The sequence below is a fragment of the Protopterus annectens genome, chromosome 13.part0 (genome assembly GCF_019279795.1).
Source record: "Protopterus annectens isolate FY-2018-M chromosome 13.part0, PAN1.0, whole genome shotgun sequence".
Taxonomy (NCBI): Eukaryota; Metazoa; Chordata; order Ceratodontiformes; family Protopteridae; genus Protopterus; species Protopterus annectens.
The window spans coordinates 219601975-219629611 of NC_056747.1; the positions used below are offsets into that span (position 1 = coordinate 219601975).

Below are 27637 nucleotides of genomic sequence, written 5' to 3' on the forward strand. Positions count from 1 at the left end.
CACACAGAAATTACAATAGAAGTGATTTTAAGTGGAAAATGGCCATCAGTGTTTTGATGATCTCAGTGTTTTGATGATCTCAGTGTTTTGGGCATCTGATGCTCTTGTAACAGCAACTCTGCTACGTGTAGAAAAGTCATGTTTTTATGTTGAATTAGTGTTTTACTTTCATAACCGTATCTGTATTTTTAAGAGTATTTTGTCAGGCTGTTACTGGTCAAAGGATGGTCATATTCTATGGTATCTTTTAAAATGTGTGATTTTTTATGTTTTACCTTGAAGTTCCATCTAAACAGAATGAAAGTGATCGCTGGATTTTATTGTAGTAAAGTTGTTACTTGTATTAAGGAATTGGTTACACTGTAGCTTTTTTTTCTTTCACTGGCTGACTGTAGATACCGAGGGAGGTCTTCCATCATGGTTTTATGTGAATGCACATCATCTTTCCTAGTTTGATGTAAATGGTGAGGAATATATCTACATTTTCTGGTTTGCTGTAAAGCTCTAGGGTTGTGATAGTCTTGGATTGTTGGTGTTCAGGAATGTTATAATGCAACATAAATAAAATTAATAATGAAAAAGGAAAAGCCCTGTTTGCTGAGTGATGGAACAAACACAAAAGTCCGATGTAAAAGAAAACATGCTCCAAACACTAAAACCAAGGAGAAGCCAAAATCCAATAAAAATTCAAGTAAGAATCCAAATAAAGTTCCACAGAAACCTTTATTGCGTAGGTAAGCGCTTTCGCAACCTCTCCTGGTTGCTTCCTCAGACCAAAACAAATATGCTTAAAAACAATTCCCTTTTTATGATACTAGGGTTACCACCTGTCCCACTTTGTGAGGGACAGTCCCTCTTTGGGCAGTTGTGTCCTGACAAAAAATATTAAAAATGGCAAATGTCCTGAGGTTGTAGGACATAATTATGTCCCATGTTTTATGTAATAGTTGCATAAAATAGTTATTTCTGTATCTAAAATACCTAAATGTTACAAGAAACAGAATAAGCAACTAAACTGCTACAAGAATAAGCTTTTATTTAGGCAAAAAAGTTAAGTTATATCCTTTGTACTGACCGTGGGTTTGTCAGCCTGTAAAATCTGATGCGTGTCCCGAAAATGTCCCACTTTGGCCATTTGAAAAGGTGGCAACCCTATATGAGACACATCACACAAGACTCACCAATCCCCATGGAGAATACAAGACTCCAATGCTTTCCAGATTCAAAGAGATACACACTCTTTTAAATCAGATAAAAACATATATGTAACAAATGCATATAAAAATACATGTAGAAATACATATAAAAACACATAAAAAGTGTGTATAAAAATATATAAAAATATATAAAAATGTGTGTAAAAAGCCTAAAAGCACTGTAAAGCACGCTTGCATGTCCTATTTGAAACATAACCCTAGTTTCAGAGCACAGCAGATTGCTTCATACTACTTTCTTCCTAAATTTCCTGTTCTTCAGAACAGGTTTAAGGGATATATAATTATTCAGCCCCGGTGATTTATGTGCAGCCAGTATCAAAATCCATCTAAGTTCTTTCTGTTCTGTTCTATTACCTAAATCCCCACCTCTCATATTTTCTACTAAATTGTCTATAATGGAGAAATTAAAATAATGGATCTCCCCCTGCTGCAACATATGCTTGGCTATTGCACTATGCTCCTGCCCTCTCCTAAAACAGTTGAAGTGATCCCGTGTCCGTTCTCTGAGGCGTCTGTTGGTTTTCCCAACATAGAATGCATCACAGCATACACAGTGGGCTAAATATATCACATCCATAGTTTGACAGTTGAGTGGGATAACTGTAGCTGTGCACCATTCAGTGGGCACAAAGCCTGAGGTGAGGCTATGATTAAACATGGTACTTAGGTGAGGTGGCAGTTAATTTTGTAGTTCATGTAGTACACAGCCCGGGATGTCATCTGGTCCCATGGATGCTGTATTCTTAGCTTTGGAGTGTGTGGTTTCTACCTGTGTGACTGTGATTACTGAAATTTGGCAATATTTTGGTATTGAGATGGGCCATTTAGGGGGTGAAGTTTGCACTAAATTGATCTGCCAGGATATTGGCAATATCCTTGGGATCAGTATATTTAATGCCATTCTGTTGCAGCTCAGAGCATATCTGAGCATTGTCTTTTAGATTCTTGACATAACTATAAAATGCCTTGTGGTTGTCTCTGGAATTTTTGACAATTTTATTTTCGTAACTAGTTTTGGAGGATTTTGAGGGATCTCAGCTTCTTACTGAGGCTGGTAAGGGAGTTTTTTGCATCCTGGAATTTTCCTCTTTATCCTGTTTACTTCTGTTATATCGAGAAAACAGAACCGTTTGGAACGAGCACTAATAAAACACAAATAAAACAGTGCTCGAACGAGAACTTTACAATAAGCTCCACATCCAGTCCATAATAAGTTCGTAGAAATCAATTTATTGAAACAAAACCATATGGTTCTTATTTCAATAAATTTATTTCTATGAATGTTTTATGGACTGGATGTGGAGTTTAGTGTAAAGTTCTCATTCGAGCACTGTTTAATTTACTTCCGTTATATCACATGGATCTCTATGGACAGTCCTAATTATTACATTCATTTGTTTTACCAGACTTCTTACTTTTTGGGTTTTATTGACCTGCTGGACTCCATTTCTCTCATTGATCTTTATATCTATCCATGTCCGTTAAATCAAGCAACTCTTCTCTTAGCTCATTTTCTTCCAAATTGAGGGCACATCCCTCATTTTCCAGTTTCCTGTGGGCATTCTATAGAAAGTTCTATAGCACCTTCCTGTGGCACATTCTCTTCAATTTCTTCGTGTCATCTGTTCTGTCATATGGGACCTCACTGGCCTATCACTCCTCAACATTGACTGCATCAGAGTTTCCACAGTTTCCTGTTCCTTTCATTGCTGTCTAGCTTCAAGTGAATGTTTATACTGGTTTCCTGTGGAAGGCTCCAAAATATCTTGATATGGCACCTGACCAATTGCTTCCCGTTCCACTGGTTTCCCCTTAATTTGGATATCCATTGCTCTATCCTGTTGTGGTGCTTTCTGCATTTGATTTTCTACACTGAATCCTTCTCTTTGCAGCTGCTCCATAACCTCAGTTTCTATTTTTGACATCTCCATTACTAATGTTTTTCTACTTTTCCTCTTAGTCTTATTTTTTGTATTGAAAAGCTTTCCATATCCATATTCCTTTGCCTGTATTTCTCTTCAAATATCGTTGGTGCTGCCCTTTTTGTATTTAGTTTTGCTTTCTCCTTTGCATAAATATTGTGCCATATTAAATCTCTTTTCCTTTCCTATGTCCATATTTCTTCTTCAGATGTCTTCCGATGATCTTGCTTGTCCTTATTCTGGTGATTCACTTCATCATGCTGTGATGTAGTCTGTGTTAGACCTTCTACATTAAATTCTTCACTTCACAGCACTCCATAACTTCAACTTCTGCTTTACTAATCTTTTCCACATTCCATCTTTGTGATATTAATTTTTTTATTGTGAAATTTTCCATATCTAGATGCCTTTGCCTTTACTTCTCTTTGAATATCTTTGAGGCTGCCTTTTCTATATTAGTTAACTTGGCTTTCTCCTTTGCATAATATTGCAGCATATCAAATCTTTCTTTCCCATGTCCATATCTTTTTTATATTTTTCAAATATCCATTTTGTTTATATTTTTGCACTTCCTCAGATGCTTCTTTTTACAAACAAATTAAAGTTTCTTGATCTATATACCGTTTTTCAAAAATCTGTTGTATTAATGAATGCAAATTTTTATTTGAAGCTTCTGACCATTTTTCCTGTGGAAGTATTTTTCTTTCCTCTAATTTCTCTTAATCATTTTGTATATCTTGTGTCTGGAAATTCTGGGCATTTTACATAATTAACTATATCGTCCTTATGACTCTTCTTTGGCCAATCAATTTTTGTGATTTTTGTGGACTACTTCCTTCTACAACAGGGGGGCCATCCTCCCCCTGGGCCTGGCCCCATTGTAGTAATGTTTCCATATTTTGGGGATTCTACGCTGTCATTTTTTCCAGTCCTGGCACCAGTGCGCCTACCAGGGTTGGGCACTTTTATCTTGGGTCTTGTGCACCTAGCTATCTTGTTTTGTTTTGACTTACTTCTGTCCATGATATATGCTATATAAATACAGTCTATATATCGGTGTCACCTTGGTGAGATTTTGTGAAAATCAGGGTCGACCTTGCGAAGATACTCACCAAAACTTGAGGATGAATTCAGTTTCAGCACTACTACTCTCCTTTGCTTGCTGACTTTTCATCTCTCCAGTAGGACCCCCCCCCCCATCTTACTTTCCAGTAAGTTTCTTTACATGGCCTGGTAGATAACTCCATTAGAAGTTAAATATAGGTATTTGGGTGAATGGTCATCTAAAGAAGGGTTAACCGCTATAACATCATAGGTTAGATGTAGTTATTTGAAGGAGTGTCCTGTTTCATATATTAGAACCTCAGACCTACATAGAATCAGTCTGTTCTGCTGTTTATAAATATACATATAAACCATTAGTCTTACATAAATTATACTCTCACTATATCTAGAATTTCTCCATAGCTGTTATTTTACAGCTTCTAAGCCCCTTATCTATACCTAACCACTCGCATCTTTCCACTACCTTTTAATCACTCCCCTACTGTATCACTAAACCATCCACATCCTTCTATTAATGTTCCGTCTCCTTCCAGTCATCTTATGCTTTTACAGTTCTCTCCTCCACACTACAAGGGTCCCAGCTTAACAGTCACCATACTACCTTGCCCTACCCTCACTTACTTTTCTTCTCTATCTCCCTTAATCTCTATATCATTACTTTCCACCACTTGATTAGACGATAAGTATCCTCCACATTCACTTTAGCACAAAAAAGAACCAACATCTTGGAAAAAATAAAATGTTTATTGCTACAATCACCCACCCTCTGATTACAACTCTACTTCTAACCAGTGGCCCCCCACATCCAAACATCCCGACAGCCATTTCCAAACTCAGCAGTAAATTCTCCCCCAATCTCAAAGTCACAAGCTTATTCTCTTTGGTCTTAACAAATGCAGAATTAGTGACAAATTAGTATCACTATATGCCCGGAATCTGTAGCACTCACCTGATCTGATTTTACCTGAAACTTGACTAAAAGCATGCATCATTAATCAAGAAATCCTTTCCTTTGGCTGTAAGCATACACGCACACACACACACACACACACACACACACACACACACACACACACACACACACACACACACACACACATATAATACACACAGAATCAAGACCAGATCTCTGTCGAATTACTAAAGGGCTATAGAGCTGGCCTAACAGGAGATATTCTCAGATGATGTAAGAATGTCATTTGGTCTTGAGCATATAAAGAAAAGTGCATTTGATTATTTAATAACCATGGAATAAATCATTAATCTATGATAAGTATCTCAGTATTCTGCTAATATGAATGGTTACTCTGAGAATATTATCCAGGGTGATATTAGTAACAGTGCTTTGGGGTGAGAATCTACATCTTTGGAGGATTCAGTGATTGTGCTCAGCTTACAGTCATCAGCAAATTTAGTCAGCCAAAGGCCCTCTACATTTGCCTTGACTTCAGAACAGTGTATTGCAGTCAAGAATGGTCGCAGTACTGAGCCTTGTAGGACACCAAGAGTAACTGGTCTCTTGGTGGAAGTGAATTCCCCCTACTCCCAAATTTCATTTGTCCAATCTGTGAGCCATTTGGCTGTCTATCGGGTGACATAAGGATTTATACTGGAATTTGTGAGTTTGTCTATAATACCAACGTGAGATATTGTGTCACATGCCTTTACTGAGTTAAGGTAGGTGGTGTGTACCATTTTGACCTCTTCCATGGCTCTAGTGACCTTCTCAAAATCCACCAAGTTTAGTAGGTATGACCTTGCCTTGATGAAACTAAATTGTGATGGGCCCAGTGTTTGAAGATTTCCGATGTCTTCATTTATCAGGTCTACAATAATTTTTTCCTTTGCCTTGAATATAAGAATATTCAAACTTATGGGTCTGAAGTTCCCTAGGTCTGTTGATAATCTGCCTTGGTGTAGAGGGATTACCATTGCAGCCCTCTGTTCACTAGGGACAATGCCTATCTGGAGGTTGTAGTTGAATAGAGATTCTAGAGGACCTGATAGGTCATGTTTCAATTTATTTAGGAAGCACCCTGAGATATTATCAGGACTCATTTCTCCTGTGTGTGCATTGAGGACCTGTTTAGTGATATTTTGGAGAGAAATAGTAGAGGGTATTTGCTGAGGGGAGAACTGGTGCTGATGGTTGGTGAAATCTGAGTTAAATTATCAGTCAGCAAATTTGCTATATCTCCTGGTTTAGTAAAGGAAACTCCATTTAATAGCTCAACACACTGCTGGATGTTCCCTTTAAGGTTGTGCACATAACTGAAAATTACCTTATGGTTATCCTTGGCCTGGGAGGCTATTTGTTGCTTAAATGTGACTTTGGTGGACTTGATTATTCCTAGAGTTGCTTGTTGAGATTGAATGAGTTTTTTTTCTTTGGCATAGCCCTTCCTATTTTTGAACAGGATTTTTTTTCTTTTTTTTTTTGTTGTATAACTTAGTTATACTGGGGTCCATCAAGGGGACTTGCTTTTGGAGTTTGTCCCAAGTTTATTTCAGTTTGGTACTGCTGTTTGTATGTAGTTTGCATGATTGTACTGGGTTTCTGTAAATATTTCATAGGCCACCATGTTCTCTGAGTTTGAGGGGATTTGGAATTATGTCATCACTTAATAAGAGGTAAGTTAGCCTTGGAAAAGTTCTTAAACATCCTGGGATTTGCTGAGAGTTCAGCATTTATATTTATTTCAAGGGTGACTCCTTTGTGATCTGATCTGACCAATGAGGTCATTACATGATGCGGAGGGTGGGGTGCAACATTCCCTCATATTTTTGAATACCACATCCAGGATATTTACACCCACAGTATGTGTGCAGACTAGCTGTTCCAGGGTGTTTGCATTGACAAAATCCAAGAATCTTTAAGTCTGCATGTTAATGGTTGTATATGTATCCCATTTTATGGTGGGATAGTGGAAATCACCCATGAATATGGTGTTGCACTGAATTGTGAGTGACTACAGTACATTCAGGTATGTGGTATGATTATCCTAGGTCATAGATGGGAACCTATAGCTAGTAAGGAGATGATATGGGACTTTACCTAAGGTTAGTTGTACATGGAGTATCCTCATATCACGCTGGCTGACTATTCTTGAGGTGTGCTTACTTTTTATGTAGATTGATACGGTTTACTATGACATAGTCGAATCTACCCCATTCAAGTGTTAATATGTCCAAATCACATGTTCGGAAATCTCAACACCAAACACAAAAAATGTCAAAGACAGCATTTTAGTAAAGCTGAATTTCGAAAATGTCGACTTTACTGAAATGCTGCACTTCCACTCAACATTAACAAACATTTTTGCAGGGGGGCAAGCCTCCCTGCACCCCCCAGACCCCTCTACTTAAATAAACAAACTCCAAGATCGCACTACAGTGAGGAAAAGGGTACATTTCCCAATCTCCGCTATAGTGTGATCTGCACCATAATGTCGAACCTTACAACAGTGGCTGCATGCTGTTGTAAGGTTCGACATTGTGGCATTCGTAATTTCAGTTTGGCCAAAGTCAGTTTTGCACAAATGTCAATCACACAAAGTGTGATCGACAGTGATTGTAAGCCGATTGATACACCTCTCCCTGTTGTCCCATCCTGTGCAGTAGCTGGTCTAATTGTATGGAAGGCATTATAGCCTTGTACTGCTGGGGTGCCCTTCATGGCTTTAACCCATGTCTCAGTAAATGCACAGATGTCACACACTTGAGGGTGAGGAACACTTCCAGGGAGTGGAGCTTCTTGTTGAGACTCCTATGACTGAGCAGTAACAAGTTTAGTTAATCTTGTGTAGAATTTACTATGTTGGAAGGTTTATCAGGTTGGCATTGCCTAGAAAGGATTTATAGGGGTGGATAATGATTTTGGCCAACATCCGAAAGCCTAGTGGTGTCAGGTGTAGATCCTCTCTAGCAAAGCAGCGAGGTCTGCCTGTCATGTCCTCCCATGCCGACAAATACTGGATCCCCTTAGAGTGGCACCAGTAATTAAGCCAATTGTTAGCCAATCATTTGTTTATATTGCAGTATTATCCTTGGAGAGGGTAGAATGTTGCTCAGTGATGGGCTCATACCTGCCTGGGACACATCATCTGAAAGCTCTATCCTGTCTTTCTTCATATTGTCCAAAGGGGTTCATCTCTCGTCATTAACACTGACATGGACTATGACGGTCACACTGGTACTTGATTCGATGTCCTGAGTGCATATGTGATTGGGGAGTCCTTGTCCCTGATGGACAACAGACCTTGACTGTCTCCTTGCTCAGTCTGATGGGGGGGCATCAGTGTGTCTCACAAGAGTCTCCAGTGACCAGGATATTGGGCTGTGTGACAGTTTTTCTTAAGGGCTTACATGCTGAGACATTGTGAAATGTCATGTGTCCTGTGGAATGTTGTCTTTGTAGAGTGTCTGGGAGATTGCCAAGGCCAGTGTATGAAAGGCCCTTGAGGTTTGGGCAGGTTGCATTAAAGAGCCTCAACATTTGTGTCTGATCTCTAGCAGGTGTAGTGTGCATGTTACTGGCAGCCTGTTTAGAGATCCCAGTGTCTGTATGTGAGAGCTTTCCTTCCAAAGCCATAATGTAATTATCTCTCTCACATACTGTCAGTCTGCTTAAGAATAGTGGTTGTCAGTATACATGAGATGATTGTTACATTATCTCAGGATGCCTATTTCCATCAGGCTGGCTACAGACAGCAGGAAAGTGCAAATCCATGGCTGTGGATCCTCTTTTTTTGTGATCTACGAGAGGTGGTGCAATCAGGGTTTGGAGTTGTTGAGCTGGAGAAGAGGTCTAGTTTTGATTTAAAGCAATACTGTTCGGGTAATGCTTCACAGCGGGCAAATTAGCTGCTCTACACTTCACTAGATACTTTGAAAAAATTGTTTTATATGGAATATTGCAACTATTTGCACTGGTGTTTATGCAGGTCACTACAAATCACTGCTGCACAGCTCAGCACAGGTTATAGGAGTTGGGATGGAGAGGAATCCTATCATTAAATAGTATAAATGTAGTATGTGTATATAAGACTCAGATCCTGCAGCAATTCACAATTCTCTTACTAATGTGAGTGATACTACAAGACTAAGGTTCCCAGACTAAGCAAAGTAAAAACAGAAAAAATGTAGTAGGAATGTAATAAATGGGGATCAGATCCTGCAGCAAATCACAATTCTCTTACCGTTGTGAGAGATGCATCAAGCCTAAGGTCCCTAGACCAAGTAAATTCAACAGTAAAAATGCAGTAGAAATGTAATAAATGAGGCTCGGGTCATGTAGCAATGCACAATTGTTTCACTGTTGTGAGTTATACTGCAAGATTAAGGTCGCATACCAAGTAAAATGCAAATAGCAGTAGAAATTAAATTAATGATGCTGCAGCAACTCACAATTATCCCAGTGCTATGAGGGATATTACAAGACTAAGGTCGCAGACAAAGTTAAAAATGCAAACAGTTAACTTTTGATTAAAACAAGAGAAAAAGCAGAAAATAACAATACACAATTCAGATTAACACTCTAAATATTCACTATCCACTAGTTGAAAAAGGATAATATGAAATGGAGGCTAACTGAAGGTTATGCTGCTAAAACACTAGGAGTCTTAGCATGAAACTGCACTCACTGGAAACAGTCCTTACCTTGGAAGACGCTGACATCTGTGCAGTTACGGAGACCTGGTTCAAGGCAGTGGACAGCACCCTAGCCATACTGGGTTGCACCTTCTACCACACATTCAGACCACGAATGGAAGGCATGAAAATTTAAAGGACGTGGTGTATCAATATTAAAGATAATACACCCCCAGATTGATTAAAAAGTATGATTCCCTGGAAACGCTTCAGGTGCAACTAACTTGTTGGTAGGACACCTATTCAGGTCATTTCCAGCTACAGGACCCCCCTCCATGAATCAAGATACCCACTCTGCCTACTTGGATCTACTGAAATCCATCAAGATATATTCAAACACCATGGTTCTGGGTGATTTTAATTAACCATTCATTGACTGGGTTAATTACTAGTGCTGAAACTCACTTGCCCAAAGGTTCCTCAAGTTCATTAACTCCAATGCCCTGAACTAGCTGGTGGACACCCCAACTATGGGCACCAGCATCTTGAACCTGGTGCTTACCAATATGGGGGACCACTGTAGCACCCGCACTGAGGTCTTCCATTGTCAGATCTGACCACAAATCGGTCACATTCGAAGTAACTATCACACCACCACCCCCCAGCAGCAACTCAAGCAAACTTCTCCAAAGCAGATTATATCTTTCTGAGGGATGGTATAAATAGCTACACTGCATCTTCCTTCTCAGATGGAACTGGCAACTATGCAGAGTCCTACACTGATGCTTTTTTACAAACACCTGTATAACTGCATTGACGCGACTGTACCTGATAGGACCAAAACAAGCTATTCAAGGAAGAGCAAATCTGCCAGGTGGACATCTGACATTAACAGGCTTTACAATAAGAGGAAGAAATTGTTGTCCTAAAGTAACAGGGAGGAGCATGCCCTAAACTGGAAACACTCCTTCCTCAGCTTAAACAAGCAAATAAGACTTATTGTGAAGTCCTCCAAAGCAAACTATGAATCGAAATTTGCATTCTCAAATAAGGGCAGCCATCAGGTGGTGTTTAGGTACATCTGTAAAGGTAAGACCCAGATATGTGCAGAACTGGTAGTTAATGATACCACATGCACTGAGCCTGAGGACATAGCAAACCTGTTAGCCAACCGGTTCGGTAAAAACTTCACTCCCCTGTCCCCACCCCACATACCCCATGACATTTTTTTCCACCTGCCCCCCCCCCCCCCTGTATCTCTAGTGAGCAGGTCATAAATGCCCTCTCTAGGGCCAAAAACACAGCATCTATAGGACCTGATGACATCCCAGGCTACATTCTACATGGGCTCCAACAAGTATTAGCAACATCATTTGTTCTCTTTTCAGTCGTAGTCTAAGCACCGGCTTCACTCCAGCTGAATGGGAAATGGCCACCATTATTCCCTTGCACAATGGTGGTGCTTCCACTGATCCAGGAAACTACAGACCTATTAGCATGACTAGCCTTATCTGTAAGGCCATGGAGTGAATCATCATGGACCTTTTTGACAAAGATATAGGTAATCTCCAAACACTTGACACTACTCAGTTTGGATTTGCCAAGGGGGGAATCATGCCTGGTAAACCTGATGGATGACTTTCAGATGGTCACCAGAGCCCTGGACAAGGGGAAAACAGCCTACCTGGACTTGGCCAAGGCTTTTGACACTATTCCTCACTCAGGCATTATTGACAAACTCACCCAGCTAAGTATCAACCCTTATATCATTAGGTGGGCTGCTAAATGGCTCACCAATAGAACTCATACAGACAAAATAGGGCAATCCACCTCCAACAGCAGACCAGCAATCAGTGGTGTTCCCGAGGGATCGGTCCTGGGACCACTACTATTTAGAATCTTTCTCCAAAGTGCAAGCAAAAACTAAAATTCTGTGTCTGACAGTGCTGACAACTGCAAGCTGGGAGCGGTCATAGAATCTCCAAACAATGTCAACATCCTACAAGAGGGTCTTGCAAACAAATGACTGGTGCCAAAGTCACAGCCTTAAACTCAGTGCAAAAAAATGTATTATCCCCTTCAGTAAGAGCGATGTTCCTGCTAACTACCACATCAAATAGAAACACCCTAAGCATGCACTCAGTGGTGAAAGACCTGGGCACACAGGTTGACAGCAACCTTATCTTTGACCACCATGTCTCCACAGTGGTAAGAAGGACATTATAAGAGCATATATTGCTCATCTTCTAAGTAAGGGCATTGCCACCAGAGAAAAAGAAGTTATAACTTCCCTGTACTCTTCCCTCATCAGGCCAATTGAGTGTAACACCCCTTTTGATGTATACCTTTCCAGGCACCTGCAGCAATTGGAGAGCTCACAAAACATTCACACAAGGATAATTCAAGGTATTCATCTGTCCTATGTAGATCTGAAATCACTGTCACTTTAATCTGTTTCATACAGACTACTCAGAGGCAATCTCTGCCTGGCGTATAAGGCAGTCTCTGGCTCTGCTTTATAGGAAATGTTGCACATCTGTAAGTCCAGTGGCTCATGAGTTACTTTCTATAAAGGCCTTTACCTGGTGTGACATTAAACCTGTTGGAGAGACAGGTTTGTCTCCCAGAGGTTACTGCACCTGTGGAACAGAATCACAATTCATGTCAAGCAGAGCACCTCTTTGGCCCTCTTCAAGCACAGTCTGGACACTTAGATGGGCAGCCATAAATTCACCCTGGTGGTTCTACTTGTTTCTCTCTTGGACAGGAACAATAGGTGCTGATCGTGGAGACAAGGGCAGAACTTGGCTAGGCTTGTAAGAGCCCTAGGGACATTACCCTAGTAACTTCATATGATCCAGTGAACTCTAGCTTTAATAGTCTAATGGGAGTGCCTTATCAGTTTGAGCTATCAGTGTCCATTAGAAATAGCACTTGGAGGGGCTTGCAAGGTCTAATTTACAGTAAGGTGGTCAAATAAAAAGTCGAGTTTAAAAGCTGGACAAAAATTGGACAGGCAGGTGGGGAAAAAATAAAAAAATCAATGCAGTCAAGCAGCAGTTTTAAATTTGAGATTTTGTAGATGAAGACGAATGTAGGTGAATACCTTAAATAAGAAAACTTTCTCAGCTCATCCCACTAATTAGCTAGACCTAATTCTTATTCTGTCAGTGTATGCAAAAACAATGTTCCCTAACTGAAGCTAGCCAACAACTTTTAAGACTTCAAGTAAACAGCCTTTGCAGTGAAACTAAATTTTAAATACAACAAGCTGTAATATAAGACCAAAAGCAAAAAGTAATGCAAAGATCCAAACCTTAAATATAGACATTCCAAAAATCAATGTAATCAGCACTTGATTGCAAGTCAATTTATGCTTTTCCATTGGAGTGCCTGGTAGGCGTTTTTAACAGACCTGTGAGCAGTTCATTGCTACTTCATCTGTAAAGTGAGCAGAGAGACTTTGTGATAATTATATTCCTGCCTTTAATTTTTACCTGTTTTTTTTTTTTCCTACTGCTAAATGTTCATAAAAGTCACAATTTGTTCTGGCATTAGTGCATTTTAATTGTTACGCTGAAATTTACAAGTACAGATAATACATTATGTTTTAGAGTGCTGTATCGTTTTAGAAGGTTTTGCTTAACATCCCGGGAATTTCTTTGACAAGAGTTTTCTAGATAACCAAGTGCTTCAATGCATGGTTCAAGAAACAAAAATGTAAATGACTGGAAAACATAGAGAAGCTAACATCAAAGTATGCTTGCATTTAAATGATTTCTTGTTGGACTTTAACTGTTCTCCCTCATAACAGCTATTATTGTAGTTGTCACTTTCCTTGAGGTGATAGATGTTGTTTGTGTTGTCACAGTTTCTGGCACCTATTCTCAGTGCATTGACCTGCAGTGTTTTCAGATTAATCCAGCACTTTCTGGTGATTGCAAGATTGTTCTGCCTTTCCTTATAAATTACACTGTATTCTTAGATAACATGAAATATGTAAAAGTTTTCTTAAGTAACTGCATCAGTGGCATTACAGTGCATCTAAGACTTCTAACAGTCTATGCCAATGACCTTTCATACTCTGTACTAGTGACATTGCAGTCCACACTAACATCTGCCTTCCCAGTTTTGTGACCGTGCCATTCCAGATTGTAATAGTAAACCTCTTTTTTTCAAGCAGAAATATGAATATGTTTAATTAAAATGTAACTGTTAAAATATTTTTTAGAGTCAAAATAATGTTTTTTGCAATTCTCAGTTTTCCCAATGTACTTATGTGTACCCATAAACCTACGAACATGTGAGACTTTCTACAGCCAGCACTGTGGACTATAATAATGTCTTTTTTTTAAACTTGCCACTACTTTTTATTGTTCTCCTCACTGTCTTTTCATGATCCATGGCAGTAACTTTCTAAGATCTGTCTCGCAGCCTTTATAGATCCATACCAATGTCTTTCTGTTGTCCATGGCAGTGCCTATCGCAGATCTGTCTAATTAGGAGCCATGTCAGGGATGCTGTTGCTCCTGTCTGTGAGCTGGCTATCTGTCATAACTTTAAGAATTTCAGGAGGTACCCAGGTATTATGAAAATTAACTTGCAAGTCCATGTCCCAAAATGGTGCGTTCCAAAGTTCATTGTTACAGACGTAGAATTTTTGCAGAGGCATTTCATCCAGTACCCAGGGAACTGTGCTGCCCACATCCCTGCTAGATGTATGTATAAAAAAAAACAAAGCTTCAACAGGATGGAAAAAAAAGTTTTGGAAGATGAGTAAGCCCCCTGCATCCTGATATTGGTATACATAGACTCCAAGGTCACTATACTTTGGAGTAGGGGGAATGTTCCAAGCTAGCAAAGCCTTGGAGTCAGTATATATTCTCCATATTCACTATTTCACAACTCAGAGGATCACATTTGATTCACTACTACTATTCTACCATTCTGAAGATTGTACTTAGTGTGCTCAGAATTATGATTGACAACCCTAGTACCATCACTTCACTGAGATAATCAAATGTGAGAGAGCTAAATGTACCATAGAGCAGAGGGTACAACAATGTACATTATATCCTGATGATCTGTTCATGGTCTGTGGTCATTCTGGTCAGTAATCCATACCAGTGCTCTGTGACACACAGCACTGTTCCCATTGTCCATACACATGCTTCTGTGTGATGCATGCCAGTTTTTCCTTACCACTGCCTCAACTAAGTCTGTGATAATGATTCCCTGTGATCTATTCTGTCTTTGTTAGCAGTACTTTTCAATGATTTCTAAACTATTGCTGAACCTGCAGAGTTCCTTGTGTATGGAACTGCACTGTTTAGGTTTTGTAGGGTTTGTAATAATTTTGAAGGAAATACATGATTGTTTCTCGGGTATTTTTCTTCTAATGCTTGCATTCACATTCGTGCTGGTCTCTCCTATTATCTGTGTGTAAATTTTGCAAAATTCCAATCCCTAAATTAAACCCAGCTGGGCTTTGCAAAGGATGTAATAATTATTTAACTTTTTTGAGGAAATTCATTTTTTTTTTAATCAGAGTAGTTTGTGTTCATAGCTGTAAATGAATGACTGCAAAATCTGAGTGTTATGCTACCATTTCTTTGTTTTGTTTTATAACCAGGGTTAGAATCAACTTATTCTTGACTAGATACAAAGACTGAATAGACTTTTGAGTATATGATGTTATTTCTGACATTTTAATGTTTCTTACATATCATGGATGTAGGTTCTAATGACACTGCCTGTAAAGCCTCGGAAAAGGATGAAGCAGAAAGACCTACTACATCACACTGTCGTCCTCCTCTTTCTCTTCATTCACACCTCAGCAGGTAACTGGAAATCACCTTTTGTAGTGTTTAAAATTATATCCACAATAATGCTATATGGTTTCCTTATCCTTCCAGCAGTGATAAAGAGCAATCACTCCTTTCTCTACCTCTGTTAATGGTTATGCAGGGAGAGACAAAATGTTAACCACTTTGTCAGCACAAATATGTTGAATGAGCAGGACAAGCAATACTGAGCAGCTACAACTCTGGTACAGGATACATGGATGACCAGTGTACACTGGAACAGAACAGTGCTAAAAGTAAATTAAAACAGCAACTAAACAGACTACAAACATATGAGCCGATCTAATAACAAAGAAGAGGGCAGTGATAAAAAGAAAGTAAAGCAACAACTAAGCAGACCACAAACAGAAGGGCAGATCTACAGCAAAGAGCAGGGCAATGCTGAAAGAAATGTGACCCAACAACTAAAAGATCACAAAAGGAAGACAGATTTAATTTCAAAGGCTACATTAGAGCAGTACCGTTTGAAGCAGCTGCAGCACGTATAATCCTGCAGGGAACGCAGTATACACAATTCCAGATATACTGCAGGGAACATGGTGTACACATTCTCAAATGTACTGCAGGCAAACAGTGTACACTTTCAAATGTATTGCAGGGAACATGGTGATTTCAGATGTACTGCAGGGAGCAATGGTGTACACCATCTTGGAGGTACTGCAAGGAGCAATGGTGTACACCATCTCGGAGGCACTGCGGGGAACATGGTGTACACCATCTCGGAGGCACTGTGGGGAACGTGTGTACACCATCTTGGAGGCATTGCGGGGAACATGGTGTACACCATCTTGGAGGCACTGCAGGGAACATGGTGTACACCATCTCGGAGGCACTGTGGGGAACATGGTGTACACCATCTGAGATATACTGACATTTTCCATTTTCGTTATGCTGTTTGGTTATTGTAAATTACATGGCAAAAGCATTTGAGATGCAAGTATGCCAAAAGAAAGAAAATGTGTAGATAGAGAGTACACTCCATGCTGTATGTTAATCATCTGAGTTGACAGTTGGACACTATTCATTTGTTGGAAAAGTGGCCTCCAAAAAATGCTTCAATGAGATTTCTGAGAGAAATGAGGTGGCTAGGCCAAACTGTGGGCAATATGGCAGTGTCAGCTATAGCCTGATATTCTGTTTATTGTAAGATAAAGAAAAACTCATCCTGCCTAGGCTTCCTGACAGCTGAATAAACAAACCCAGGAATTATATATTGAATTGTAAGAGATGTGTACACTTTTAAGGACTTCAGAGTGTGATAACAGGTTAGAGTGGTATTATGGCCAAAGGTCTGCATTGCTTGTATTACAAACAGTGACCTTCCTGCTTTTCCTTCACGTCATTCTTATGACAGTTGGTGACCTTAATCCTTTACACTCTTTCCTAAATGAACCTCCACAGCTCTTCTCTCATATGTGCTGCCACATTTTCATGCAGCAGTATGCTTACTAACAGCTTGAAGTCTACTCTGTAATCCAAAACCTTTGTCCTGGTTTCCTTTCTCATTCATCTTACAAAGGTCTTGTACCACACAGACCCTCAATCTATTTCAAATGGTTCCAACTCTTCAGTTCTCCTCTTAGTTCTTGATGACTGTATCATTGAGATTTATTTTCCTTGTTTGGGTTCTTACCTTTTGTTCAATTCTGGCTTCCAACAAGGTTCTCCCTAATTTACTTTCCTTCTTGACTATAGAGCTGAGCACTTTCCAGTTTTCCAATTGGACAGCTTTCTGATTTTTCCTCAGAAGACTAAGATCTCACACAAGGGCACATGAAGGCATATACCATGTATGCAATGGAGTGCACTTGATATATATAATTTTTAATTTATGCAATAAGATCTGCAAGAATTTAAATAAAGAAGTTGCAGAGTGTTTATCATCATTTAATTTCTGTTAAGTTAAATTATATTAACTCATTACATCAGAGTGACACCTCCAGGACACCTGCAGTTAACTCCTGACACTTCTAGGCATCAAATATTGCTTGTTTGTATTTGCATCAATAATTCCAAAACCACTCCATTGAAGGTTGTGCGTCAGGGCTGGCAACTTGGCACGTAAAAATATACTGCCAATCATTAGCGGACCGGAGTTCCGCTGTGGCGACCCCTAACCGGGAAAAGCCGAAAGACACAACAACAACTATGTACAAGGTTTTAAAATTTCATCTTAAAACTTACATAATGGCAGACTCAAGTGCAGTAATATTTGACCTCTGTCTATTACAGGTAAAGAGATATTAGCAGTTGTTTTTATGATATTAATTTATATAGATATCATTTCCACATTTTTCTAAATATCTCAACAACCAAGTAACACAGACAGAAGTCCTTAGCCTCATATGAAAACTCAGCTAGATGAATAAAATGCTGCTGACAGTGTGTGTGCAACTTCAATGGTTGCTGAGACATTGTAAGTTTACAAAATATTGCAAAAGTATTACTTACTGTGTTAACTGTGAGTTATAAAATTCAGTTCAAGACCTAGTACCTAAAGAATACTGCAACTGTAAAAATAGTTTGTGATGAAGAGTTTGCCATTTATACTTCTTTCATAACCATTATGGTTGCAGAGATATGAACATATGTTTGAAATGTGAGGACACAATTTGATTATGTCAAAAGGTTTCGACTCCGCCCACTAGAAGTTACAGTGCAAACTTCCTGAGCTCCACCGGAGAGGAGTTAAATAGCTTGTTTACAGAACGTCTGGCTAACTAAATGAGTTTTGACTTAAACCCATCACTTCTTAAGTGAAATAGTATGCTGCTCAAAAATATTCATGAGGGAGGGATAATATTCATGAGGGAGGGATGGGAGAGAGGTTGTTAGTTTAAAAATCTTGGCTTGTGTACCTGGTAATGCCATTATTATTATTTACATTGTAAATTTTTTATTTCATCTCTTGGTCATGTCATTATTCCGTATATCTACTTTGTGCCACAGCTAACCACAAAGGATCTACTGCCTCCATCTTCCAGTCCTAAGGACATCACAGGAGTTTTTTACCCATATACTTGCCCCTCTTCAATCTCTTTATAGTATAACTTATTCCCCAGAGCATGCACTACCCCATCAGTATAATTTATTCACTGAACACGCACTCCCCCTTCAATATTTATTCCCCAGAGCACGCACTACCCCATTAGTATAATTTATTCACTGAACACGCACACCCCTTCAGTATAATTTATTCCTCGGAGCATGCACAATCCCCTCAGTATAATTTATTCCCCAGAGCACTCACTAGCCCCTCAGTATAATTTATTCCCCAGAGCACGCACTACCCGCTCAGTATAATTTATTCCCCAGAGCATGCACTACCCCCTCAGTATAATTTATTCCCCAGAGCACGCACAACCCCCTCAGTATAATTTATTCCCCAGAGCACGCACAACCCCCTCAGTATAATTTATTCCCCAGAGCACGCACTAGCCCCCTCAGTATAATTTATTCCCTAGAGCATGCTCTACCCCCTCAGTATAATTTATTCCCCAGAGCATGCACTACCCCCTCAGTATAATTTATTCCCCAGAGCACGCACTACCCCCTCAGTATAATTTATTCCCCATAGCACGCACTACCCCCTCAGATTAATTTATTCCCCAGAGCATGCACTACCCCCTCAGTATAATTTATTCCCCAGAGCACACACTACCCGCTCAGTATAATTTATTCCCCAGAGCACGCACTACCCCTTTATCAAGCTCTCTCCATAGCCTTTGTATAACCTGGGAATCATGGTAGCAGCAGTTCCCAGTCCTTACCTAATGTAACCCATGTTTCTTTTATGCCTGCAATGTCTTTCTTGCCCAGTACCACATGTGTTTGGAGTATTCAGCTATTTGGGCTCCTGACACCACATGGTGTAATCTTCTACTCCTTTGTTTCTTTTATTCTGTTATTGCCTCTTGGTACCAATATTTGTTTACTATTCCTTGTTCACCTGATACAGTTTTGACAATGATGTTAACATTGATTTTTACCCCTTGCCAACTGGCCTAACTTTGATAACAGACTTGAAACTGGGCATGTTTTTGTTGCTTCACTTTGTTTTCTGAGAGGTGTATTTTGTTGGGTTAAAATTATTCAAAATGACAACTGTTGGCCTGTGGGAGAAAGGGCCAGCCCCCAAAGAAGTTGCCCACCATTCATAATGATATAACATGAGATTAAGCTATTTTAAGTAAGGTGGAGTCGAGACAAAGATCCTGCCCTTACAAAATGGACAATACATTGGCATTCTGTCAGTTACTATGTCAATCTAAGTATATATAACCCCTGGATTGGGGGGACACTTCTAGGTGGTGTGGGGTGAGCAGTGCATGTGACAGTGGAATGCAGTGGGCCTGTGTAGTGGGAACATCTGCCCACAATTATGAGACCTGTTCAGGCATTGCCAGACACCATGACTGCAATGAATTAATGTCAGATGAAAGACAGATGGGCTTGAGAACTGGTAATGCAAATGAATTTGTCCTAATCCTCCTCAGTGTAGCATCTGATTGGTATGAACTGGCACATGACAATCCTGGGTCTGTCTAACTTATCCAATACCATTTCAATGATGGAAGAATATCTCATGGGGCTTGGATAATGTTAACTCAAGTTCAAAAACAGGGCAAAGATGAAAAAAACTTAGTCTGATATGTATGTGAACTTTATCTGTAGAATATTTCCTAGTAAAAGTCTGGAAATTCCTAAGCAAATTAAAAACACTAAAAATAATGCAAATAGTTTTATTATTTGTATTACTTTCATTTAAACATCTGGAATATGATAGAAAAATGTTATACCAAACAGTTCTATATTGCTATGGGCTGTGTCCTCGCATGACAAGGTTTCTAATTAAATATGTTGCAAGTCAATTTTACTTTGATCTCGGCATAGTGACATAAGCCTGTTCGTTAGCTGCCAAATAATTTTTAATTGAACAGACATTAGCAATATCTAGATATAAACTGCATTTTCAAATTGCAGTGTCAGACACTTGCAGTCCTCAAGAAGAGATCAACTGATTATGCAGAAGTGATTATTTGTAATACAGTACCTGCAGCATTCTTGTGAGTGGTAACATAGGTCTACCAATTCACATTTTTACTGCACACTCCTGATCAGAACACCAGCTTATTCCTGAACTATAAACCTCTGTTCCTCAAGGCTCAGTTTAGATAATTGCATAGGAACTGACTCCAGATTGATGAAATCTAAGTGGTCTATATTAGTTTTTCGAAGGTCTATTTCAACAAACCTCTGTTCATCGAACAAAAATCATCGAACGTTCACTTCACTGAATATGTTACACGAGGACAGTAACTACTTGCCCAACATTTCCCCATAACACACACCAAAGTATTTTAAACCCATCCAGGTGGGGGGGGGGGCTGCACCCTCCCCCACACCCTCTCTAACTATATATACCAACTCCGAGATCGCACTGCAGTGGGGAAAAGGGTAAATATCCTCATGTTGGCCAACTATTTCCTTTCCCTGTGTAAATCCTTCACTGATGTGAAATTTCGATGAAGTGCATGTTTGATGTTTTTTGGTCGATGAACGCTGAAGTGAAATTTTGATGAATTAATGTAGACCTGATATCTACATACTCCGCAGAGGTGACTAGCCAATAAGTTATGCTAATAATGGATTGAGATGCAGGGGTGAGCAAGGGGGGGGCAGAGACTGCTGCTCTCTTATGAAATGGAGAAGTCTCCTGCATTATTGCTGTTTGTTTAAAGCTTGCAGATGTTTTGGGGAGTTACTGGACATGGTCAGATTACCCAGAAAGCCCATATTCAGGTCACTTGTATCAAACGTTCCATAAATTACCTTGCAGGATTACTATTCAGATCACTTGTATTAAACATTCCAAAGGTCACCTTGCAGGATTACTAAATAGCTGGTCTGTACTACATAACATAGAAGAAATCTGCCAGTGCATTACTTGTTTTTATGGCAGGAGATGTTATACTTAATAGAATGCATTTTATTCCTCACTGAGTGAAGAAAATACCAATAAATTATGTTTTTACTGCTTCTGATACCTTCAAATTAGACAAAATGTATAGCATTTGGTGTTTCTGTATCAGTTTTAAATAAGCCAGGCTTATTTATTTTCTTTGTTAATCAATCTCAGAGTTGTTCATTCATAGTGTATTCTATATTCTTGCACAATATAAATCTTGGATCATTAAGGTATCGGGCAAAATGCTGCTCTGTTTTTAGTAAGCTTATCACCTGTGAAGAAAGTGAGACACATTTTCTTCATATGGCAGTTAAATCAGAAGAGCCTTGGAAAGAGCAGATCTGTGACTCCTCCACCTTTGGTGGTAGATTCTGTGAAATACTACTTACTCAGTCCCTGAGCAGTGCAGCTTTATTTTTTAACTTTTTTTTTTTTCCATAAATGCTTCTCTATTATATTGCTTTTTGTGTTACTGACTTCTTCTTAATACTGTGCTGCAAATATTTTATTGCTGAAATAGTCCTCAACTGTCTAAGTTTGCCATTGCCTCCTTTACACCATTTCAAGGCCTAATTCAGCTCAACCTTTTTGATGGTCATTGTAGCCAGGCATAATCATCCTTTATCTGTGGTTCTATTGACATTTACATTGCTTTTTTGTGTATGGTTGATTAATGGCTTCACTTCCTGAACTAAAATGACCATCCATTCTTCCATCAGAGTGGGAGCCCTCTGGCCATTTCGTTCTGTGATGGAGGTGAGAGTTGGATTTTAAGGAGTGGGACAGTCTACATATCCCATGGGCTATTCTAGCACTAACTCCAGAAACAGCTTTGTGAGGTCATCTCTAGATAACACAGGAGGTGTGCGCTTACTTGTTGGGCATACACAACCTCCCAGCAAGTGGCACAATGCTCGCGCAGAGGCACTCTAGGCTGCTCTTGCTGTAGCAATACAACTGCATTCTGCAGGTATCACCAGTGCAGTCAGCCAAGCTGCCCCCAGTATGGGTGAAGCGTCATCAGTTGCTTACTCCATTCCTCACATGTCTAGTCCATTCAGCACCCATGCCACTGATGAAACACTTGTCATCCAAGGTGCAGTCAGGGTTTATTCCTCTGGATCATGGAGTCATTTGCATTACTGGTGTGAGCTGTCAAGAGGATTTATACCAGGCTAGTGTTTAATCCCTGTAAGATCCTTGCAGGTGACCAAGCCAGATGCTTCAGGTATGCAGTCCTAAAGGACGTGACTTGCCCATATCTTTAACTAGCTATTAGCTTATAAGCTCATTCTAAAGGAAAGCTACCTCATTCCATATGATTGTTTTTTTTTCTTTTTTTTCTAATTTGGTGGTGTGTGCCCCCCAGCGCATGTCAGACATCCATTATAATTGTAATTTTGCAGTTTTTTATATTTATTTTGCATGTTCACATTAGTTGTTTGTGCGTGCCTTCACATGCACAGCATTGTGTGTGTGTGTGGGGGGGGGATAATGCTAGTTATACTGAAACTCTTTGTCACTGTGTATTTTCCTGCATTGTATATAATTTTTGAAAGTGCTGCTAGAGGAAAATGAATAGTTTTAAGGGGGACTATATGAAATTTCAATCATGCACTGCAGGTATAATTTTTCCCTACAGTCATTACTCTAAAATTTCTTATTAATTTCATACTGGTAGCACATTCATCTGTTTTACTTGTTCAGACATTTTTTGTCGTCATAATTGTATTTTGTTACCACTAAAAGAGGGTCTTTTTTTAGTTTTGAAGACTGACTTTAGTAATGGTGTTGACTTGTGTATTCCAAGGTGTGGGGGAGAAACATATTTTCCAATGAACTAAGAGTGGGTAGCCATGTATTCCTAGACTAGGGAATAGACATGAGTTTGTTGTTGTGAGGGGTAGTGCAAACAGGTGTTCTTAGGTGTGAGACAGGGCATCAATTTATTCCCAGAAGTGTGTAAGCATGTATCTGCTCCATTTGTATTTCTTGAGAAAGTTAATGTTGAAATTGCATTTACCGACAATGCTTCTCCAAAGGAACCTCACTCAGAAGTAAAATGTATCAAATTCCTTTTGCCAGCTTGCACTTAGTAGAGTTTACAAAGCAAACTCACTAATAATGCTACACTGAAGGGATTGCATCTTCATCCCTTTTACTATGTGGTATTATCTTTACTGCCTCGATAAAATATAAGTGCAGGATGTTGACAGTAATTCAGATGTACAAGGCTGATCATGGTTGCATTAGTGGCCTTAGTTTGACACATTACCTGTTGCAAATTGTTACTGAAACAAATTTTTTTATTCCTAGATGTTATGGGATGGGACAGGTCTGTATTCTTGGGTATGACAGGATAATGGGTAGTTGTACATTCCTGGGCAGCCGCAGTGGTGCAGCGGTTAGCGTTGTCACCTCACAGCAAGAGGTTGTCTGGTTCTATTCTTGGCTGGAGTGCCTTCTGTGCAGAGTCTGCATGTCCTCTGTGTGGTCATCTGAGTTTCCTCCAGGTGCTCCGGTTTCCTTCCACATTACAAAGACATGCAGTAGATGGATTGGGCACTCTAAATTGGCCATAGCTGCGAGTGAGTGGTAAGAATGAGCTACCATTGCAGGACTAGCCACCCAGCAGTATAAATCTTGGCTCAAGATGATTGCCACCATTGAAGTGACACAGCAACCCCATGTGCAAAATGGGAAAAAGGAGTTGAGGATGTATGGGTGGATGCATTCCTGTATGGGTGTAGGTAACCATATATACCCAGAAGGCTGTTTGTGATTAAGGGCACTTGTGTATCTGCAGGTAAAAGGGATAGAGGGAGGCATACATTGTAAGGTGTTAGGGAGTGGGCAGTCGCCCCTCCCCCTTGGCAAGGGGATGGTAAGTTATAGTTGAGGGAAAATACCTTGTGCTGGAAGATCTCTTAAGATAGAGGTTTTGTAAGGCTATGCACAGTAGAATACTTGAGTATGACCATTTGAATGGAAGGGTAACTGCTTTTACTTTTGAATTTCACCATCACTTATGCAACAATAGAGGGAAAGGAAATACAGAAAACAAAGATATCACTGCATTTGTGAGGGTATGGAGGACACCCCCCTCTATGAACGTATTAAACATAGCTGTCAGTAATTTGTTTTATGGCACTATTGAAAAATGTAAATGTATTTATATATTTGTCTTTTGAGACTAGTACTACATTCTGAGGTAATACCATATTCACTCTGGTGCGAATGTAAAGGATTAAATATAGCTAAACAGTAGTATGAAACATATACAGTAAACAAAGTATTGGGCAGGTATAGAGTACAGTAATTTCATTAATCATGAATGTAATTGATAGTATTTACTTGGAATACTATTGCATGGATGACAAAACTATTCAGGGATTATATGTGGTCATTTTCATGTATGGTTTTTACAACTAAATGCAGGATTAGGAACACACACACACACGCACACACCTACTGTAAGTGAGGAAGGAATGTGGGGGATGATAAATGTATACTGGAAGGATTTTATATTAAAATACATAAAACGAATTCTTGCTGCCTTCTAGTATGCTTGCATACGTCTTTCGAATTTCTGCATTCAGTATATATTTTGTGGGATGTATTTCTGACTGCAATTAAAAAAGGCTAGAAGAAGAATGCAAATGACATTCTTAGAAAGCAGAGAGAACCTATTAATTAGATAAATGGTTTATGCCTTGCTTTAAATTCTTCATCAGCACTCATATTTTTTAAGGTCAAGCTGAAATCATAGAATGCTGTCTATACTTAGAGAAGCCAGTTGCGTTCTTTTGAATATTGAGTACTGGAAGTGTGCTTAAGTTTTGCAGAGTATCTAGATGTTTTAATGACATACATGAATAACCTATTTTTCTTTGCAGTTAATCCTACAGAATCCCCAGTGTCTTGTTTCACCACCTTGCTCCGCACAATCAATTGCTTTTGGAATCCAATTCTAGAAGACCATGTAGTTGCAAACTATACACTGAGCGTAACCGAGTGAGTATTTACCAATGAGTCTTACCATTACAGATGGAGTGCTTTCTGTTACTTTATTAATTACATAGATGAATTAGTTGCTCTGCTCTCATCATTCAGTATTTATCCATTAAAGAATACAACAGAAACTGTTAACCATCTGCAGTGTTACTGTGATTGCATTTATCAGCCAGCTAAGCTATAAATGCAATGAAAGTCTTGTCCGATTTTCTCTACATTTTATAGGCTGGAATCAGTTATATCATTGTGACAGGCATATGCTGCTGACCTATAATTACTTACTAATTGTTACATATCCACAAAGTAGCTAACTAATATTACAGTATTTATTAATGGTTCTTTATGCTGGACAGTTTTACATAGTGTAACTTAAGAGGTTAAGCTAATCATGGGATAGACTTGCAAGTTCTATACCCAAGGTGACAAAGTTGGTGGTAGAAGGTGTCATCCATCTTCTCTTTATGTGTGCTTTCCCCTAATTATGCTCCTGTATTGAACTTGGCTGCCCTTCTTTGGAGTGCAGGACCCTTTTCCAGTGCCATTGGTTACCTTAGTAAGCACTGAATTAGTATTTATATATGTCTGTAGGCATTTGTTTCAGATTTCAAAACTCTAAAAGACAGACTTCCTAGACCAAAACTCTAAACAGCATTTAAGATATTTTTTGGCAGCTGTTCACTCTGGTGGGCTTCACCCTCCCCATCACCACCCATGCAGGGACATTGGACTCCTTGTATCCATAGGTTATTTTTAACCCTGATTGTAATCATTCCATCATTTCATAAATTCATTCTTGGACACCTGTGTTTCATTGGGGTAAATACTAAATGACATTGCAGCGACAAGAATATATGATTACAACTTCGATATTTTGCATGATACGAAATCGATTTTCCTGCTGCTTCTAGCTTGAATCATGGATAGAAAGGATCCATTGTTCAGTTCCTTTATCTGACCGACAAATAACCACATTACAACTTCTGTTTATACTGCAATACTGAATGCAGTGAAGAAAGAGTATGGTAATGGCTATAAAATGTTAACAGGTAATATGAATTTGGATAAATAATTCTGTAGATCACCATACAGGGAAATTATCAGTTCTGTAAAACTTAACATGAAGCAGTAATCACATGCAACAGGCTCCACAAGTGCCCAGACTTTTAGTTTGGAAAACTAATACATGAATAAATTTAATAAAAGTGCCTCATTTAAAGATATGGAAATGTTGGATCAGATGGTAAAATAGTATTTTCTGCAGGTGTCCTCATAGCGTGATTAACCATAATGACCCAAACTGTCTCCTTGGCATCCAACTGCTTTGCCCTTCTCCACTAGATCATAGCCACTTAGGAATATCGTTGTTGACCTGCAGTCTATCTGGTACAACACTGTATTCAGATGCTACCCCCTCTCTATGCAAGTCCTTTTGAACCTGCCTCCACTGACATTCACCTGCTCACTTTTTTCATGTTTAGGCACAATTTTTTAGCAGTTGGAAATTTCAGGTAGAATACTGTATTTTCAGCATGAAGGATGGGTTGCAGCTGGGTCAAGTAGTATATGATTTCAGTGTTAGAATTTGGCCTTTCTTTATGCACTAAAGAAGAGCAAAGAAAGTTTGAGGTTAGTCCCCAAAAGGACAAATTTGTAGAGGAGTTATACCACAGATCACATAAGGAAAGGCTGAAACCTTGGATGTGTGACTTCTAGGATTGTGGCGTTACAAAGGGTGAACAAGGTACAAGGAGCTGAGAATCCATGATTAATGATAGGAGCCATGTTGTGGAACTGGCAGAAAGAAAATTAGGGTAATGAAATATTTTAAACACATGATAACGTGTATTGAAATGGTCTCCTTGTGAAGGAATTCAAATATGTATCAGGAACTTGTCAATGAAATTAAATAAAAAAGAAATAGTCCTGAATATGTAAATCTTTACATTATGCCCTCTATTAATGCAGAAAGACTAGACAGACTACATGTATGAGGTGGAC

The 27637-nt window shown here is 39.2% G+C and overlaps 1 protein-coding gene across 1 annotated transcript in view; it reads left to right on the top strand.

Annotated features, from left to right (window-relative positions):
- The window catches only part of LOC122787874 (granulocyte colony-stimulating factor receptor-like), a 335697-nt gene that overhangs the window by 50512 nt on the left and 257548 nt on the right, over nt 1-27637 (top strand). The window contains exons 3-4 of the mRNA XM_044054791.1: nt 15531-15633; nt 25522-25639. Coding sequence (XP_043910726.1) covers nt 15531-15633; nt 25522-25639 — 221 coding nt within the window. The remainder of the gene's footprint in view (nt 1-15530; nt 15634-25521; nt 25640-27637) is intronic.